General features: G+C 37.0%; 1 protein-coding gene across 2 annotated transcripts in view; it reads left to right on the forward strand.

Annotated features, from left to right (window-relative positions):
• npr1a (natriuretic peptide receptor 1a) overlaps window positions 1-19861 on the forward strand; it is an 83584-nt gene that overhangs the window by 49486 nt on the left and 14237 nt on the right. For both annotated transcript variants that reach the window (XM_047816407.1, XM_047816408.1), the window contains 3 exons: window positions 16902-16996; window positions 17233-17368; window positions 18699-18783. In XM_047816407.1, the coding sequence (XP_047672363.1) occupies window positions 16902-16996; window positions 17233-17368; window positions 18699-18783 (316 nt within the window). The remainder of the gene's footprint in view (window positions 1-16901; window positions 16997-17232; window positions 17369-18698; window positions 18784-19861) is intronic.

Raw genomic sequence — 19861 nt, forward strand, 5'->3', positions numbered from 1 at the left:
GGATTAATGAAGGTACCAGCTGAAACTCTGTAACGTGTCAGTCAGTCCTCCACCTCCATCTCTCTTTTTTTCAGTCTGCTTCACTTTCATCAGTTCAGTGATTCGTTCACATCACGTCCCTGGTGCCTTGTGGTCCGTTATCTGTTGCTTCAGTAAATCCAGTCCACTTTATTTTGTTTATGTCCTTATTCCGCTCAGCTGTAATTGTGTGTGTGTGTGTGTGTGTTTATCTCTTCGTCGTTGTCTCTGAAGCTGACAGACCTGTCTAAACTCACTTCACTCTTTTCTCCTCTCTCATTCAACTCATCCTTTTCTCTCTGATCTTACTCATCCCACTCTTCCTCCATTACTGTCTGACCTCTAACATTAAAGACTTTCCAGCTATTTTATACATATCACAACCTTCTCCTACTCCTACTTGTTTTCTTTTTTTTTTCATCTGCTTTCATCTCGTTTAGAGTTTAGAGATACTGCGACAGAGCCATCTTTTCTTCACATATCCACCTTTTTAAATTCCCTCTCCTGTGCCTCGACTGACTCACTTTAGTGTCATTTACAGGCATTTAAAAAGAAAAAAGATACTGTTTAATCCTTAGACTAGGGGCATTAAATCCAATGTGCAGGTCTGATGAAAAATAATATTACAATAATAGATAATAAATGTCAGAGAGCTGATTTAGCCCTGATCGCATCTATTATCAGACATGGCATGAGTTGGGGATGACAAAAGCTCAAGTGAATAAACAATGATTATTTTGATACATTTTGTTTTTGTTTAATCAGAATGACCAGAATCATTAGGGGTGCCAATAATTTTTGCTACATATACCTTGTGTAGAGAAAAAACACCCTGATGTAAATTATGTTATTTTCTACTAACCACGTTTTACCAGCGATTTTATTCCTCGTATACCGGAATAATTTTTATTTATTTATTTATTTTTATTCATTTAACAATGCTTAATAATTTTATCTATTTATCTATCTTTGTTTTTTTTTTAACATTTAATCTTGTGGAACAAAAAAAAAATCAAGTTATCCTTTAATTACGTCTTAGCATCTATAAGCTATACCTCTGCTCTAAACCCATCCCTCACTACTCTTTCTTAGAGAAATAAAGCATCTTCTTATAGAAAGCCTCACCATAGTAACGTACTGTATACGTTGTTTGCTGTTGGATAACCGCTTTTTTTTTTTTTCAATCCACTCACTGTTACGCATAAATTACGTGCAGCGTTTGCCGAAGACGTCCCTGAGAAAGCTGTTACTATAGAAATGAGAACATACATCCACAGCTCAGGTTATAACAAACCTCCTGGAAACTTCAACAAGTCCAGTCACTTCATCTGTCTGATTTATTATTATTATTTTTATTATTTTTATTTATTTATTTTTTTCTACAATACCTACATAATAAAATCCAACGAGAAACCCAGAAAGGAGGTCATGTCTATAATGGCATGTTTTATTCAGTGATGTCATGTTACATGCGCTGTACAGACTGAAGGAGGTCACGAGCGTGACACTGATTTAGGGAAGGCTTATGTTCTCCCTGTAGAGGATTTCGTCTTCTACACAGCACCATGTCCTGCAAGTTAATGCGACCATTACGGGTTTTGTGCCGAGAGAAAAAAGAATCCTCTGGACTTTTGATAGGATTTTGTGTTGTGGGAGTGTGTGTGTTTTATTATTGCTCTAAACATGAACGCTCAGAAGCAGGAATGTTCACGTAGTTCACGCAGAAGGTTCAGTCGATTTCAGCGTTGTATGTATCAGGGTCATGTTGATCTTTAAAGAACCTCCTGAGCACACTAATCCACACTTACTTTACACTGGAGTTAACAGCATGTGTGGTGTTTAATAAACACACACACACACACACACACACACACACACACACACACACACACACACACACACACACACACACACACACACACACTCTTATCTAATGGCTTTGCAGCAGAGCTCCCATAGGGGGCCATGTTATTGAACCTCCATTACTTTAAGTGCTTGCTCTCTCTCTCTCCTTCTCTCTTTTTTTCTCTCTCTATCTCTCACTCTTTATCAATTCTGCATGGTTAATAAATCTCCTGCTGGCCTCTGATCTGATTTCAAAAATATTTGCTAAAAAAGTACAAATTTTACAAAAAAGCCTAAAAAACAATACAATCATTAAAACAGTCACATCATGTTATTAATACTCCTAACAGCTATACTGTATATAGCAATACACCTTATACTAAATACCCCCAAAAATGTCAAGTGAACAACATCCATATGACCACTGATGTGAAAGTGCCCTGTTTATCCATAATGTTGTACATTTTCTTTTGAGTCGACTCATTTGATTCTATTTTGATTCTGAATCAAATGTTTTCTTCTGATCCACAGTAACATTACTTACGGTTTATTAACGACGTTCCTAATACAGAGTAACACAGTAAATAATGTTAGTTAAGTAAAGCTCTTTTGTAGCGCTCATTTTGACCGGAACACTTGTATAAGGTAGAAGTGAATCTCTGTCATGATTGAAATGATTCACTGAATCAAGGTGGTTTTCTGTATGTGCAAAATTTGTAAATGATTCATTAAGCAATAAAAAAAAAATGCAGGGGAAAGTGTCTAAAATATATTCGGAGAGATCTATTATTTCAAAAAAATCTCTCTGAATATATTTTAGACTCTTTCACCTGCTTTTCTTTATTGCTTAATGAATCATTTACAAATTTTGCGTTTGCAGAAAATTACCTTGATTTCTTATAAGATTAAACAGATAGATTATTGTCAAACTAAAACATTTGTACTCATTTCTTACTTGTTTTATTTAATGATCATTTTTCACATTTTATACAAAGTTTCTATTTATATAAAGAATCTAAATCAAAACTATATAATTTTTTTTGTAGTTTATAAAGTATTCTGTATATTATGTGGAAGTGTTATGTGGAGCTGTTTTGTAATTAAATGCATTAATACTGAGACTGTAACAGCTGCTTTAGATCCGATTCTCTGAATAAATCGATTTCAGATGTTTGTGTGTAATCCAGGAAATGTATGTGCTATATTTAGGAAGTTTACCTGAGAAAAATACAGATGCTTTCCATCATTTAAAAACCTTTCCCAGTGTATCACCACAAAACTGGCCAAGTTCTCATATTGAACACTTCAGCTAATGATTTGTTAAACAATGAGCCGGAATTTTCCATCCGGTTCGATCCGTACAGGGGTTTCGTCTGCTGTAGAGTATTTAGTAACACAAATGTTGTGTTGGATCGAAAGCTGATATTAAAGTGAATTATTATAAAAGTATAAACTGCAGTAATTACCCCGGAAATCGCAATCACAAGCCGAAATTAGCTTGTTGATTGTTGTCACTAACGACTGAGTTAATTATGTTGGATCTGAGCTGATTTGTGGCTTTTTTTAATGTTTATTTTATTTTATTTTTTTTAATGTGCAATTTGTGCTGAGTGAGAACATGTTGAGGGATTTGGGTAAAATTGATACCGAGCATTTTACAGAAGCTATGAATTTCAGGCCTTTAGAAATACAGCCGCTCGTACGTTATCTCTCCAGGCTGATAAACCCCATCCTGGCATGTGTCTCCTCACAGACGCTCCTGATCGGGGCGTATGAGGTCTCCGTGGTGTCATATGATGACCTTTGAGCCTCCCTGTGGTGCCAACGTGAGCTTTTGGCTCTGGGCTCTGACATGTGTTAGCTTTTAGTGTTCTGTCCATCAGCTTTGAAGCTCTCACTGTGTGGACACTGAGACACTGTTTTTCTTGAGTAATCAATTAAAAAATATTATTAGCATCGCTTTTTTCCATGGAAAGAATTTAGACAGTGTAAAGGGAGGCTTTTTTGAAAGCACGCCTAAGGCAAGAGCTGTCTGTTTTTATCAGTAAGGTTGTGCTTCAGCTCTGTGTTCTTATGAAAGAGTTCAGAGCCAAAACCACAAAATTAAAAAATCATTGCACAGTGATCAAAAAGCTCTCGCTTTTCTGTTGTTTTTTTTTAATGACAGAATGAAAAAACAAACAAAAATAAAGTTATTTTGTCGGCTTTTTTGCGACTCACATGGTCTTCATTTAAAAACATGTTGCTTCAGCAGAAGTCTGTGCTTTTCTTCTCTGCCATCTGAGTGCTACAGAACTCTGTGTTCCAGAACATTGGACTAAAAACCACGTCCAGTACGCTGGAGCACAGAGCCAAACAACACGAAACTGCATCTACAATCCGATTACTTATCTAGCTTATCGACAGAGCTGTAGTAACTCAGTCTCGCACACATTTTATGAACAAGCACTCGGGGCATCTCATAGAGCAGAAATGGGTTCGGTATCACAGTTTACTTTGTTTTCTTCACACAAATGTGTGAATGTTCAAACGATTAGACCGTAGTAGGCTAAGGAAAGAAAGGAAAACGTCTGAATCACTACAAATTCTCCTGAGAAAAAGCTTCATATTAAACACGAGTGTGGAGCGAGACATGAAAGACGTTCGGTACTGAACGTGGACACAACAAAACAGGAGCAAATTTTGTTTTGTTTGTGTGTCTTTTTTTGTTTTTTTTTTGGCCTGTGGGAAAATTGAAATATTAAAAAAGGTGGAATATTTTGTGATTAATGAGTAAAATATTACTTTTCGGTTCATTAACAGCAGAAAGAGATTATATAATATTTACAAAGAGTCATGAAAAGCTTCAATTGAATAAAAAGGGATTTTATTAAAGCTATTTCTGGTTAACAGCCAACACAAAACTCCAAATCTCTACAGAATCTTTTTTTTTTCTGTACCATCCTTTTTATCAAAGAACACATTTCTTACTCCTCTCTCTCTCTCTCTCTCTCTCTCTCTCTCTCTCTCTCTCTCTCTCTCTCTCTCTCTCTCTCTCTCTCTTTCTCTTTCTCTCTCTTTGGTATTTTGGAGTCTGTTAGAGAGGGATCAGATTTCACATGCTGCTACCTCTTCTCAGATGTCTCCATAACCCAATCCTGCTTGCTGCACCTTCTAACCATTGACCCCCTGCACCCTCGGCGATTCGGTGTGTGTGTGCAATGAGGACATCCTGTAGCCGTGACATGTTTTCCTTAACCCATGTTCCCCACCCTGTCCTCACTCCCTCACTCCGATTTCTCTCAGGAGAGGGGAATCTGAGCACGGCCCTGGAGTCAAGCGTCACTCTCGCTCCCCGCCTCTCTGTGCTTATTAGATTAGTCGCCGGCTGAGGCCAACATGCAGCACTTCCTGTGACAGACTCTCCCTTCCTGTGACGAGACCTTTGACCCAGAATCGGGCCTCTCTAATTGTTTTCAGTTGTGTGTGAATGTGAAACGGTACTCGCCAACATCGAGTCCTTGACGTTTAACGCGTGAGCGATTCCTAAAGTGCTTCTGTCGCTTTGTTTTGAATCGTTCGCATTCTTTCAAGCTCCCTTTTGTCCTTAGTCCTTGCTTTCTTTGGATGCTGTTGTCATATGGGATTGCCAAACATTTCGCCAATGCTCTTTTACTGCTTCCTGCCATAATTGTTTTTTTCATTTGTTTATCTGTCTCTATCTATCATGATATTAGCCGTGTTCTGTTCCGAAGTACCTTAATCTGAACATATACGATGTTTGATCCCTGGTCAGTTGTGGATAAAGCAGTTAAGGTTCTGTGTTGTTGAATCAGAGGATCAGGGTTCAAACCGCAGCACTGCAGAGGTCCCACTGTTGGGCCCTTGAGCATGGCCCTTAACCCTCTCTGCTCCAGGGTTGCTGTATCATGGCTGACCCTGTGCTCTGACCCCCACATCCAATGTTGGGATATGTGAAGGAAGAATTTATATAGCCTAAAATATAGCCTTCTAGACTTCTTCTCTTAGTCATGTTTCACGGTTAATGAGTGCAGCTTTATTCCTGGGTCCTGGGTCCACATTCTGCACTGTAATGAAGACATGATGCTGACTGAATTCCTGCTTGCTCATGAAGTATACAGACATACTAAGAGGAGATGCCAACTCCATGTGGTCTTCCTCCAGTGTCACTCAAATGAGGATGAGGTTCTGTTTGAGTCTGGTTCCTCTCAAGGTTTCTTCCTTTCCATCCAAGTGTTTTTCCTCCCCACAGTCACCTGAGTCACCTCAGGCTTGTTCATTGGGGATAAATACAAACACATTTAAATATATCTAATATTAATCTTGAATTTTTGTATTGTATTAATCTTTTGTTTTATGTTTAAGTTCTGTAAAGCTGCTTTGACACAATGTCCGTTGTTAAAAGCGCTATACAAATAAATTTCCATTTGAATTTGAATTCTTCATTCCGATTGGTCAGAAGGTGTTAATTCATTTCTAAACCATTTATTAATTTCTAAACCAGTTCTGATATGTTATTGTTTCCATAGTAACACCTTCTTCATAGGGACTTTTATAGCATCACCTCGTCTCTCTGCGAACATTAGTCCGGTTTTAACTTGTACGCTCGTACTAAGTGCAGGTTTGTTTCTGGGTCATCGGTTCACATTCGATTCTGTAATCCAGACATTATTCTGACTTTGTAATTTATTCTTTTATTTTATACTCAAGTGTTCTTGCGTTCTCTAGTCTGATTGGTCAGAAAACGTTGATTCATCTTCTATACCAGCATTGTCTTTGAGTACAATTCTAATCACAGGTTTATTTTAATTGTTCTGATACACGCCTGTTTCCATAGTAACAGCATGCTCGGCACATAATCTAAGCCTAATAATGAATGTGTGTCTATTTGACATTTGTGAAAGGAGTCTCCAGTTTCAGTGCTTGGTTCACAGTTTATGGCTATAAAAACAAAACTGGAACTAGCTTGTTTGCAAAAAAAAAAAAAAAAACATTTGTGAACTCAAAACAATTCTGTGGTATAACTGGAAAACAAACATTAAAGTGTTTTTTTCTTTACTTTATATGTAAACACCTTTAGACAACAGAGAAGAAAACTTTTAATTATATTGTCTCTACTCGATCCGCACAGCAACGCGAACGGTTCCGCGCATGTGCGAAATGACGTCACTTCCTGTAATCGCCGACGGCAGTTTCGGATATTAACGCTATCCTTACCGTTGTGATAGCACTTTATTTGCAAGTCTTATTATTTGAAACTATTATTTGTCTGCCTTTCAACAATTAATAATATTGCTTGTTTAATGTCTGTTTTGTGTGCAAGTTTGCTTACTCTAACTTGTTTTTATGGTATAGTTGTCCTAAGCTATCACTAAAATAATATATAAAAAGTCTAAGGTTAATACGTGACAGAAAATAAGATATATATATATATATATAAGCAATATTGCACAAATAATCGGTTATTTTGAATATTAGCCAATTCTATGCTTTTCAGTAACCACAAGTGCGATATTGCTGTTATGTTTTTTGTTGTTTTGTGTTATGCCTTGTTTATGTTTGCTCCACTAGTGGAAAAAGACCCTGAAGAAGCCACAATCATTTCAACGCCAGTCAGCTAGCGGCTAACTATCTCGCAACGATTTGTAGATTACCATTAAAGAAGCTTCCGGTGACGTCTGTATTCCTGCTTTCTTTTCCTTTTCAGTTGTGGAGCTTTCATACTTCAAAGTCAAAAGTCATATTTCTGAAAGGTATCCTAAAGTCCTTAACTTTACTTTAGGAGCTGTTTTGAACCAGGAAGTGGAATACTTCCTGGCAATGCAGCATGATGAACACAGTGAAACATCCCAGTGTAGTTATAAATATAAGCACTCTTTGAACGTTTCTCGACCAACCAGATAAGTGGCCTATATAATTATAAAAAGTGTTCTTGCGTATTAACTGTACATGTGATTAAAACATGTATTTGGAAACTATATTGTAATGTCCATGGGAAAATTCATTCATTCATTCATTTTCTACCGCTTATCCGAACTTCTCGGGTCACGAGGAGACTGTGCCTATCTCAGGCGTCATCGGGCATCAAGGCAGGATACACCCTGGACGGAGTCCATGGGAAAATTGTGCTTGTATTATAGTATTTTTCTGTTCATTTGTTATTTACAAATGCCAACTGTATGTGTTGCCATAATATACACTAACACTCATCCCATTCTGGTGGATTATAAAGCAGGCGTTCACACCAGAGCAGTGTGACAGCTAGAAATTCTTGGCAGCACAGAAGACGATTCTTTCTGAAAAGCTTCCAAATGGCTGAATGACTCGCCAGGGAGGAAACAAGAACGTAGCAGTGTCAAACGACTGTTTTCTATCCAGATTGATAAAAGGACTTAATAACAAGTGATATCATTTTATATTACTTGTACATTATACTTTCAGCTAAATAGTTAGAGCCGCATTCTAGCTAGCGAATCGGATGTTAGCTGTCAAACTGGAAGCTAGCAGCAGATACAGCTGTTCAATTTTAGATGCTAATGTTAAGCTCTTACAAACAGCAGAGCTAAGAAACTCAGTCAGAGAAATAGTGAAAAAGGATAGTAGATATTTTAATTATGATATAGAACAACCCACCAGTGTGGCGTTTTAGGTAAAAGTTAGCATTAGCTTTACCACCATAAAACTAGCATACTAGCATTACCTTTACTTGCAACCGATCATCTCAACTCTATATCTTTCAAAGTTTATTTCCAGATATGTATTTTTTTTGTGACTACATTTTATCACTTACACTTTTTCTTTTTGTTTACTTTTGATTTATTTGTCTGGATATGTGCAATGTATTTTAACATTAAGCATCCAAGCATTTTAATTTATGTTATGTGTCTAACCACATTTTTGCCATTCAATACTGTGTCTCATCCATGATCCAGACTGAACTCATGTTTCCTTCATACCTCTAATCAGCAGTAAATACAGTCCATTCAGCAGCAGCCATGATGTCCTTATCGAGCTGAAAGTATAAACCGGATCCTCTGGGTCCTGCACCATAGATCAGTTTAAGACACGAGTAAACACACAGAGCCATCTCACTCGTCGATGGAAATAAAACAGTCTGGCCGAAATACTTTGCTATTAATAGTGCTGTGAAAAAATAGCATTTACATCCATAACAATGTCTTTTAATGATATATCAGCCATCAACAGCTTGAGTGAGCTTAATATAAATTTCAAAATACTTCACATGGGGATAAAAGAGCATGAAAATGCAATAGTACATACGAAAAGCAGCATAAATTATTCATCGTAAAAATGACACTGATGAAAGAAGGACGTGAAGGAGGCGTGGCATTTGTGTCAGTATCAGTGAAAGAGGCGTGGCCTTTTTAACTGTCAGTACCATTGGAAGGAAGTGTGGCATCTGTGTCAGTAACAGAGAAGGAGGCGTGGCTTGTATGTCAGTACCAGTAAAGAAGGTGTGGCCTCTGTGTCAGTACCACAGAAAGAAGGTGTGGCCTTTGTTTCAGTACTCTGTTTCCCTTTCTTGTTTGCTTTGTTTACTCTCTCACGCTTACACTTTTCTCTCGCCTCATTGGCCGCGCTGGTTTCTGGTGTACAAGTGAACATTTCACAGCACTGATCGTGATTTATCGCAATTAGATTGTCAGTGTGTTTCACAGCACCTCAGGAACATCATATTATATGAATGGGTGAATCAATAATTATGTTTTTTTTCCATTTTCAATAAAATATGATATACCCTGTAGCTTTAATTACATTGAAATAGAAGTGTGACCTCTTTTAAACGATGTACAATGCGTGCCATGCGTAATTAAAATAAGAACTGACAGTGAAATGTTATGAGCTGAATCACACTGAGACAGCATGACACGAGCCAACACACAGAGAAGGCCTTTTAGAGGCTAAATTGCTAACCCTCATGGGGGCTGGTAACAGGGTGTAAATCTGAAGCTTTAATTAAAGTTAAGTTTAGGTAAAATTTAGCAGCAATTTATATGCATTTATAATATGTTTTATAGCATACTGTACTTTATAAATCCAGGCACACACACATATATATATATATATATATATATATATATATATATATATATATATATATATATATTATTATTATTATTATTATTATTATTTAGAAACATAACAATTGAGTAATGCCAGGTTATACAACATAATTTTCACGCTGTGTATGAGAATGCTAATCAGTCCCTCCAGGATATTGCAGATTTCCCACAGATTTCATTGCTGTTACAGGATGTTTAATAAGTGCTTAATTACGAATAATCTAATTTTAATTTATTCTTACGTTAAACTTTTAGCTAACTAGTTAAACAATGCCTAGCAAGCCAGATGCTATGTAGCTAATCGAATGTTAGCTGTCGAACTGGAGGGTAGCAGCAGACTCGGATGAAATAACTTTAGATGCTAATGTTAAGCTTTTAAAAACAAGAAAGACAGTCAGAGAAATAGTAAAGTAGGACCATTATGATATAGAGAAGATCACCAGTGTGGAGTTTTAGGTAAATGTAAGCATTATACTAGCATAACACTATAATACTAGCGTTACCTTTAGGAAGTAATCTAGCAACTGATCATCTCAGCTCAATTTCCTTTCAATTTCATACAATATCAAGAATTGTATTTTATATGACTATATTTTATTACACGCTCTATTTCTATTTGTTTATTTAGATTTATTTCCCACCGAGGTACTACGTAAGGTCATTACTTATGTGTCTCAATAGTAGATTAAAAGAAGAATCCTGTGTTTATGATTTCACAAATTTAAATTGTTTTCCTCATAAAAAGCACAAAAATTGTGTTGTGTTGTGTTGTAGCCTAGCATGCATCAGACTGAACTCTACTGGACACAAATACACACACACACACCACCCATTTTTAACTGTTAACATGCTGTTTTTTAACATGCTGTCTCACACACTCACTCAGTTGCTGTTTTGCACACCAAATTTTAATACCTCATCCAACTGCTGATAATACATCGGTGTATATATGTTTTCCAGAATCCTCTTTGTTCAGATTGCTATATTTTTACACAATGTACTGTTTAATATACAGTGTGCACACTGGTCAGAGATATTTTGTGTACTTGTCCTGTAGTGTTTATTATTGTCTGTTTGCACTGTTTTTCCTCTTGCACTGTTTGCACTAGGTTGAACACGATGCACTTTATCTTGGTGGAACATATTACTTATATGTATATCCTTAGCTCTTTGTTCTATGTAGCACCATAGTCCTGGAGAAACGCTGTCTCATTTCATATGTATGTTTCTCATATGTACTGCATCAGCTATATATGGTTGAAATGACAATAAAAGCTTCTTGACTTGATGAAGCAGAGTCATTGTTACCACCGCAAAATGGATTATTTTCAATAACCTGACATACCACCCGGAATGAGTTTCCGCTTCACACCCATTGTTCCAAGTACAGACTCCAGATCCGTCATGACCCTGAACAGGACAAAGCGTTTTTCAAAAATGAGTGAGCGTGTGATCTTTAGAAGAGGTTGTTGGATCAAGGTCTTGCTCTGTCTCTGTCCTTTCCAAATGTCAGTCTGATATTGCAGTACCTGCAGCTTGCACGATGCATAACATGTGCTTGGTCTGTATTCTGTATTCTTTGTTATTTGTTATTGCAAATTCCTTGTTTCTAGCAAAGACTCATTACATATCTACGTCTCATATAGAAAAGCTAGTTTGTATTAATAATTTAATTCCTCAGGACCAAGAGTGGCGCAATCCTGAAATCACCAGCACTGTGAACTTTGTGTCACATTCTGTTTCCTATTGGAATATTCGAAAATGCACTTATTTAATCGGCTGTTTGTCACCAGGGATCGTAGCATCGTACATTAATTTTCATAACCCTCATAACCTAAATGTGCACAGGAAGTGGCATATTTGATATTTTAATACAAAAATAAATGTGTGTCTGAAGGCGAAGATTTCGGCTCCAACGTTATCTTCGTATCCCTTGTGAGCTGGGTTTGGACTGAGAGTTCTGACTCGCACCCATTCCCACACCCCAGCAAACTCCTTCTGTTCTTCCCATGCCTGAACCATTACCCACAATGCTGCTTTGGTGACATTCCCATGATGCTGTTTCCCAGTGCTGGGATGTTACATATATTTTATACTTTATATTATAAGCTTGATGTTTTTATAGAGTAAAGATCTTCCTTTTACTTGTCCTGGTATTTAATGAGTCTACGGTGTTTACCTTGTAAGTTTGAGCGAAAGTTTCACTATAGTTGGTCATCAACCTTGAATGTAATAATGCTAGAGTATACGGATACAAGGTCCTTAAGTGCATTCATAAATAATCTAGAGGTCTCTGGTTGGGTTCAGCTTATTGTATCTTGCATTATTGTGTCTTGTCTTCTCCATTCATTCTCCATTCATAATGCACCGAAATAATTTCTTAGTTATTAGATCTATCTATCTATCTATCTATCTATCTATCTATCTATCTATCTATCTATCTATCTATCTATCTATCTATCTATCTATCTATCTATCTATCTATCTATATCAATCAGTGTATTTGAGAATGCTGTATATGAGTATGAGTGAGTGGATTATGATGGATAGAACTTTGGAGCAAATAAAGCAATGATGATGATGATGATGATGATGATGATGATGATTATACAAAATATGATCACATGGATTCACAGTCATTTCACGTCATCAATCTCATTTATACACCCGAGGGTTAAGGGCCTTGCACAAGGGCCCAGAATTGGCAGTTTGGCAGCGCTGGGATTCGAGCTCATGTGTCTTAACCACTGAGATACCACTAGCTGACTTAGTTGTCATAGAAACAGCTACCAAAGCAATGAGTATGAAGGATAACATGATTCCTTCTAGACACATGAAGCCAACGACAGCATCTTTTCTTACTGCTGCTCATGTCGTCCATCTTCCATCCTGTGATTGACAGAAGAGAATCAGATGAACACAGGAAGTTAAGTACACCACATGGTGTGACTATGTGACACATAGTTCATTTGACACTTCCTGGATAGCTGCACTGTGGATAGTGATAGGTAGCCAGTTGAGTGATGCTTAAACTCTCAGGGATACAGTATTCTATAAAATGTGGATAAACCTAATGCAGGAGGAAGGCAGCATGTTGGGTGGGTATGGCAAGGAAAGCTGGTGCAAGAATGAATGAGTCATTTCAGCTTTATTTATTGGATCTGGATTGTTGCAGCGGTTCGTTTGTGTGTGTGTGTGTGTGTGTGTGTGTGTGTGTGTGTGTGTGTGTGTGTGTGTGTGTGTGTGTGTGTGTGTGTGTGTGTGTGTGTGTGTGTACTCTGCAGTCTGACTGACATCATTAGAAAAAAACAGACTTTTGTGCTGAGCGTGCTTTCTCCATAGGTACAGTGTGGATTATATAAATCTTCTGAAAAGAAAATGTTCGACACAGACAGCCACAATATAGAATCAATCAATCAATCAATCAAATTTTATTTATAGAGCACCTTACAACTGCCAAAAGGAGCACAAGGTGCTTTCCAGTAAAACAACAATAAAAAACAAAATAAATAGAATCAATAAGAACACAATGAAACATAAAATAGCAGTTGAAACTGGGTCTATGCGTTAAAAGCTTGTATGAATAAATATGTCTTCAACTGCGATTTAAAAACACTCAGCACAGTGATGGATCGTAAATGTGCTGGAAGTGCGTTCCACAGCTTTGGTCCCTTGATGGCAAATGACCGGCCTCCAAATTTCTCATAATTGTATTTGGGAATGACCAGAGAGGTACGTCCAGAGGAGCGGAGAGATCTGGCTGGTTGGTAGACCTTTATTAATTCTGTGAGATAGGCTGGGGCCAGACCATTGATGGCCTTGAACACACAGAGAAGGACCTTATACTCCACGCTAAACCGCACCGGAAGCCAGTGAAGCGAGTGGAGGACAGGGGTGATGTGTGAGCGTTTGGAGGTGTTGGAGAGAAGACGTGCTGCCGCATTTTGTACTATTTAAAGCCGATTGAGAAGTGATTGATTAAGTCCAGTGTAGAGAGCATTACAGTAGTCAATCCTTGAGCTGATGAAGGCATGTATAGCTTTTTCAAGGTCAGCTTGATACAAGAATGATTTTACCTTGCTGAGTAGTCTTAACTGGTAAAAGCTCACCTTCACTACTGCACTGATTTGCTTATTGAAATACATTCCCTTGTCAAAGATAACACCCAGGTTTCGCACGGTAGGAGCAAACTGAGGTGTTAGAGAACTAAAACTAAGAGAACTGCTGCATGAATCTGGGCTAAACAGGATGTACTCAGTCTTTTCTTCATTTAGATGAAGGAAGTTCTGGGCAAGCCACTGTTTGATATCCTGAAGGCAATTATGGAGAGGGTCCAATGCAGAACGATTACTCAAAATCACAGGAAGATAGATCTGGAGGTGATAGATAGAAGGTGCTATTACAGCAATATAGAAGGTGATATTCATGTAGGAATCTACAGGGCATGTTGTTTCACTCACCATAGTTTCCACAATACACATATCTTATACAGTATAATTAGTGCATTATAATAAATGTAACTCACCTATTTATATCACAGCACCATTGGTTGAAAGGTTTTTTTCTGTAACAGCATTATTATTATTATTATTATTAGTAGTAGTAGTAGTAGTAGTAGTAGTAGTATTGTTATTATTATTATTATTATTTATGTTTTTGCGGCAGCTCTTCCACAGTGATTTCTTAGGCAGATTCTTAGTGATTCTTAGGCCCTTCTGAATCTGGTTTCTCTCTGGTAAAATATAAGTATTTTTTTCTTGCCCCAGCCACCTCAGGATTGCTCGTTACAGTTAAATAGGGATAAATAGAAATAAATTTAAATGTAAGTCTTATATTAATCTTTTTGTTCTATATTTCTTGTGTTCTGTGAAGCTGTTTTGAGACAATGTCCACTGTTTGTTGAATCTTTTTTTGTATTTTGGACTTACAAGGTGACAAATAAAAGATGGTGAAGGAATGTTTTTAACTGCTAAAATGTACTAATAGGTAATAACAGGGGTTAACTTGTTTTATTGACATTCCACAGCATAACTATTATTAATAAAAGGTATGAGTCTTTTTTCTAATAAATCGCATCACACCACCAAGTGTTTTTTTTTTATTTCCTTACGAGTGTTTTTAGCAGTTAAGATTATTAGCGCTCTACATGCTTTAAGTAAACAAAATCACAAGCAACCATTATATAAGATAATCTGCATGATACCCTAGCATTGTAGTATGCTAACAATGCTAACAGACCCAGCCAAGAACTTTAGCTATAAATCTTAAGTAGATGATTATAATCAAAAGCACAGCAAACAAAAGCAAACTTTTTTTAAAACACATATAAAAAAGCCAATTATAGCTGACAGACATGTAGCTGTGTGATATGCTAACGGATATGATATCACAGTATGTGATGTGCTAACAGAGCTGCTTAGCTGAACTAAGCTAAAAAAAAAAAACATGCCTGGCATGTTAATGTGGTATTTTGTATAATGTAGATATTTTCCATCTAAACAGACATAATTTATGGTGTTCATCTTGTTAGTTATTCTGTAACAATGTATGGTCCAGAACCAAATGTTATGTCTGAGAGAAAATAAGGATTAATGTTGTCATTCTTTCCTTGAAACCAATTAGCAAATGTGGACTGGTCATCCGTTAGTATAAGGATGAAGGATGAAGGGATGAAGAAGGACTGAGAGAAAAGTTACTGTGTTATGTTGTTATTTAGGACACTGGGTAATTTCCCTAAAGAGAGGATTTCACACACACACACACACACACACACACACACACACACACACACACACACACACACACACACACACACACACACACACACACACACACACCAAGCTAATGGACATACAGTTGAGTGTGTGTATTATTTACGTGTGTGTGTGTGTGTGTGTGTGTGTGTGTGTGTGTGTGTGTGTGTGTGTGTGTGGGTGGGTGGGTGGGTGGGTTGGGTGTGTGTGTGTGTTGCATGCATAATATGTATTTATATAGTCAGATCATTAGCAGAGAGCAGCAGGCTGCTGAGATGGACTTCACTGTGGTGCTTCCAGTCTAGTGATAATTAGTGTCTGTAGTGTGATTTGAACACTGCAGTTTCCATGGATTGTTTGATTTTTTTTTTTTTACTATTATTTTTATTAAACCGAGCTTCTTGAAATTTAACATTCATTTACATTTTCCATTTTAAATCATTTTAAAGCTGTTTGGAGCATTTTGTGATGCTGTCTGATAATATTGTCTTTTCTAGCAGATTGTTCTGGCAGAAAGAATCTGAAAACTGACAGGATGTTAGCGTTTGTATTACTGTGGCAAAAATTACTTTACTTGTTGATTAAAGAATCAGTTTGTGCCTGTTAATTCCAGTAAAGGAGGTTTGGCCTTTGTGCCTGTCAGTCCTAGCGAAGGAGGCCTGGACTTTGTGTCTGTCAATACCAGTAAAGGAGACGTGGACTATGTCCCTGTCAGTCCCAGTTAAGGAACTGAATATATCAGTATCATATACACTGATATATTCTACTCCTGTTCTACTGGCTTTCAATTTATTTCTATTTACAGACCAATAAGAGGAATGTTGAGTGTTGGCAAAAGTATGAAAGCTGCTCCACTGCCTCATGTTGCAGCATTAAACTGGCTCCATTCCCTGTGCGGGCTGTAAGTGTCTGCTCTCTCCATATTATCAGCATATGTGCTCCGTATGCTGTGGAAGTGCAGAAGAAAAGCAATTTCTGTCACTGTTTATAGAGCTTAATGCAGGAAGACCAGAAGGTCATGATTTCAAATCTCAGCACCTTCAAGCCAAATAAGGGCTTCTACCAAGGGCAGATATTTATGCTTTTATTGTTTGTTCACAGACATGTTGCTGCTTATGTTGGTCTACATTTGTCCTTCTGCTGTTTTGTCTATTGATCAGTGAGTTTCACAGTAAGAACACGTTCATCTCATTTCTAACAGGTGTCACCGGGCTGCTGGAGATGGATGAAAAGGGCAACCGAGAAATCGACTTTGCTCTCTGGGACATGACTGATACTGACTCCGGAGTTTATCAGGTAACTTCATTTGTGTTGTTTGTGTGTATACGAGTGAATGTGTGTGAATGTGAAAGCATATGTCTGTTTATGCGTGAGTGTGAATAAGTGTATTTGTCTGTAGCTTATTATGAATGCAGGAATGTGTATGTGAACATGAATGTGTGTGTGTGTGTGTGTGTGTGTGTGTGTGTGTGTGTGTGTGTGTGTGTGTGTGTGTGTGTGTGTGTGTGTGTGTGTGTGTGTGTTTATTGCAGATCGTGTCAGTGTATAACAGCAGTCTGAAGCAGATGATTCCTGAGCCGGGGATGAAGGTGCACTGGTTAAAAGGCGTTCCTCCTCCTGACATCCCAGTGTGCGGCTTTAAGAACGACAATCCTTCATGTCTGGCCAGTAAGTCGCTGCTCACTTTCTGCTCTTATTTAGCACTTAATAAATAATAAATAAATTCAGTAATTTCAAATGAAATGATGAAATAATTAAGGTGACAAAATGAAATCAACAAATTTAATGAGAATCCACAAGGATTCGAATATTCAAAGAGGAGCTCCAAAGACCTTTGAGGTCTTTGAGGACAACAACCTCTTCATCAATACACAATTATCAGACTGTATCTGACTGTAGAAAGGACATTATTCATAAAAACACTCTGGTGTTTATAACAGTTTATAACCACACCCTCCAGTGTCACCCAAATGAGGATGAGGTTCACTTTTGTGTCTGGTTCCTCTCAAGGTTTCTTCCTCTTCCATCTAAGGGAGTTTTTCCTCACCACAGTTACCTCAGGCTTATTCATTAGGGATAAATACAAACACATTTAAATAGAAGTCTAATATTAATCTTGAATTAATTCCATAGTGTAATTAATAATTTAATAAAATAATTTCGTATGAAAATACATTTTAATTACGGAGCAAATTTATTATTATTATTATTTTATATTATTTATTATTATTTTATTATTATTATTATTATTATTATTATTGTTGTTGTTGTTGTTATTATTATTATTGGTATCATTATATTGTTAACTATTGTTTATTAATAATAACATACACTTACAACGTTATATATATTTAACTGTGCTGAAGGAATGTTGAATGCGAATGTTAGTATAATGATAAAGAGCCATTAAAACCTTCTGATTGATGTTCTGATGTTGGTGCAACAAAGAACTGAATTTATGATTTAAAAAAAAAAACAACTCAATACGTGGAATCATGTTTGTGGCGGAAAATGATTGGGTTTATCATCACATGTTCCAAAACATATAAAGAATCATGAGGTGAAAGTTTCTTCTGGAAACCAAAGCGGTTCTTCTCGGGGGGGTGATAACATCACTACCGTCTCGAATATTGACCGTAAATCGGTAACGGAAGTCTGAACTATATCACACTGCTGTTCAAATGTTCTTTTTTATGCAACAACAGCTCTGAATGTTGATTGGTTTATATAAACCTGCTTGTTCTAACACGTTAGCGTTTCTATAGTAACAGCTCACGCGGGAACACGTTTGACGGACGCTCCGTGTAAATCAGATTAAAAACGTATCATTGCGGATATGTTGATATGGTAACTGTAGCAATTTTGGAAGACGTCTTCGTTAGATGTAAGTTTTTCTGCCACTGTGAAACTTTGGAATAATAATAGGAGTAAAACACTTTAGGACGTGCTGTTAGAGAAGGGTTTTTTTTTTCTCTAATATATTTGGTCTTTATTTCAGGAACGGTCACCATGCTTCAGATGATCCTGATAGTGGCGTGCTTCATCTTCATCATCATCGTCACTGTCACGGTCTTCGTCTACAGGTCAGTTAAGCACAGTACACAGCTTTTAATATTCGTTCTCCACTTTGACCCCTTCATTTATCCGCGTTATCACTCCCTTGTCTTTCTCTCTGTGTTACATTGTTCCTGTAATTGTTCGTTTTTCCGACGCATTGGCATCCGAACCATTCAACCACGTTTAGTTTTCTCTCTCATGCACCATCATTCTAAAAACAATGTTCTCCACCTTTTTTTCTTTTTTTTCTTTTTTTATATCTTTTCTCTTCCATTTCCTTCTCCATAGTATCGAATCCTAGGAGTTATTTTCAGACTGAGAAACAAGTGAGTGTCGGAGAAAATAGAGCCGTCTTCAGAAAACGCATGCGGTCTGATTTCTAGTCTAAATATAATGCTTTATAATGTACAATATTCAAAACATGGAAAATACGCAGTGAATCCTTGGAGGCAAAGCAGAGCTGAAATTGGTTCAATATCCAGGAGGCTGGGTGATGTGGACAAGGTCAGATCACAATATGGAGAGATTTTTACCTTCAAACAATTTTTTAGCAATATAGAAATATATATAATATTTTGTCACATTTTTGTCACATGACTATATATAGTTTATAACATACTGACATACAACATGTGGTGAAATAGAGAGAGTGAGAGAGACAGACAGACAGACAGACAGACAGACAGACAGGCAGACATAGAAAGATAGATAGATAGATAGATAGATAGATAGATAGATAGATAGATAGATAGATAGATAGATAGATAGATAGATAGATAGATAGATAGATAGATAGATTGATTGATTGATTGATTGATTGATTGTCTATAGTCAATCGATTGATTATAAGCCAGACTGGTTGGGATCTTGGAGGTTGATCTGTGAGAGATAGACAGACACAAGACTTTTTGAAATAAAAGAGAGAAGTGATACCAGTCTGTAGATACTGATGTCTGATGGACATCAGTTCATTTTTCTTTCCTTTAACAGAGTCAGTATGAATTCTGTCAAATGCCTCAGGACTGTGAGACGTTTTGGATCCTTTTAGACATCGCGGTCTTTTCATGTTTCGTCTCTACATCTCCCTTATCTCTACTTATCCCT

Source organism: Tachysurus fulvidraco, chromosome 7, assembly GCF_022655615.1.
Source record: "Tachysurus fulvidraco isolate hzauxx_2018 chromosome 7, HZAU_PFXX_2.0, whole genome shotgun sequence".
Taxonomy (NCBI): domain Eukaryota; kingdom Metazoa; phylum Chordata; class Actinopteri; order Siluriformes; family Bagridae; genus Tachysurus; species Tachysurus fulvidraco.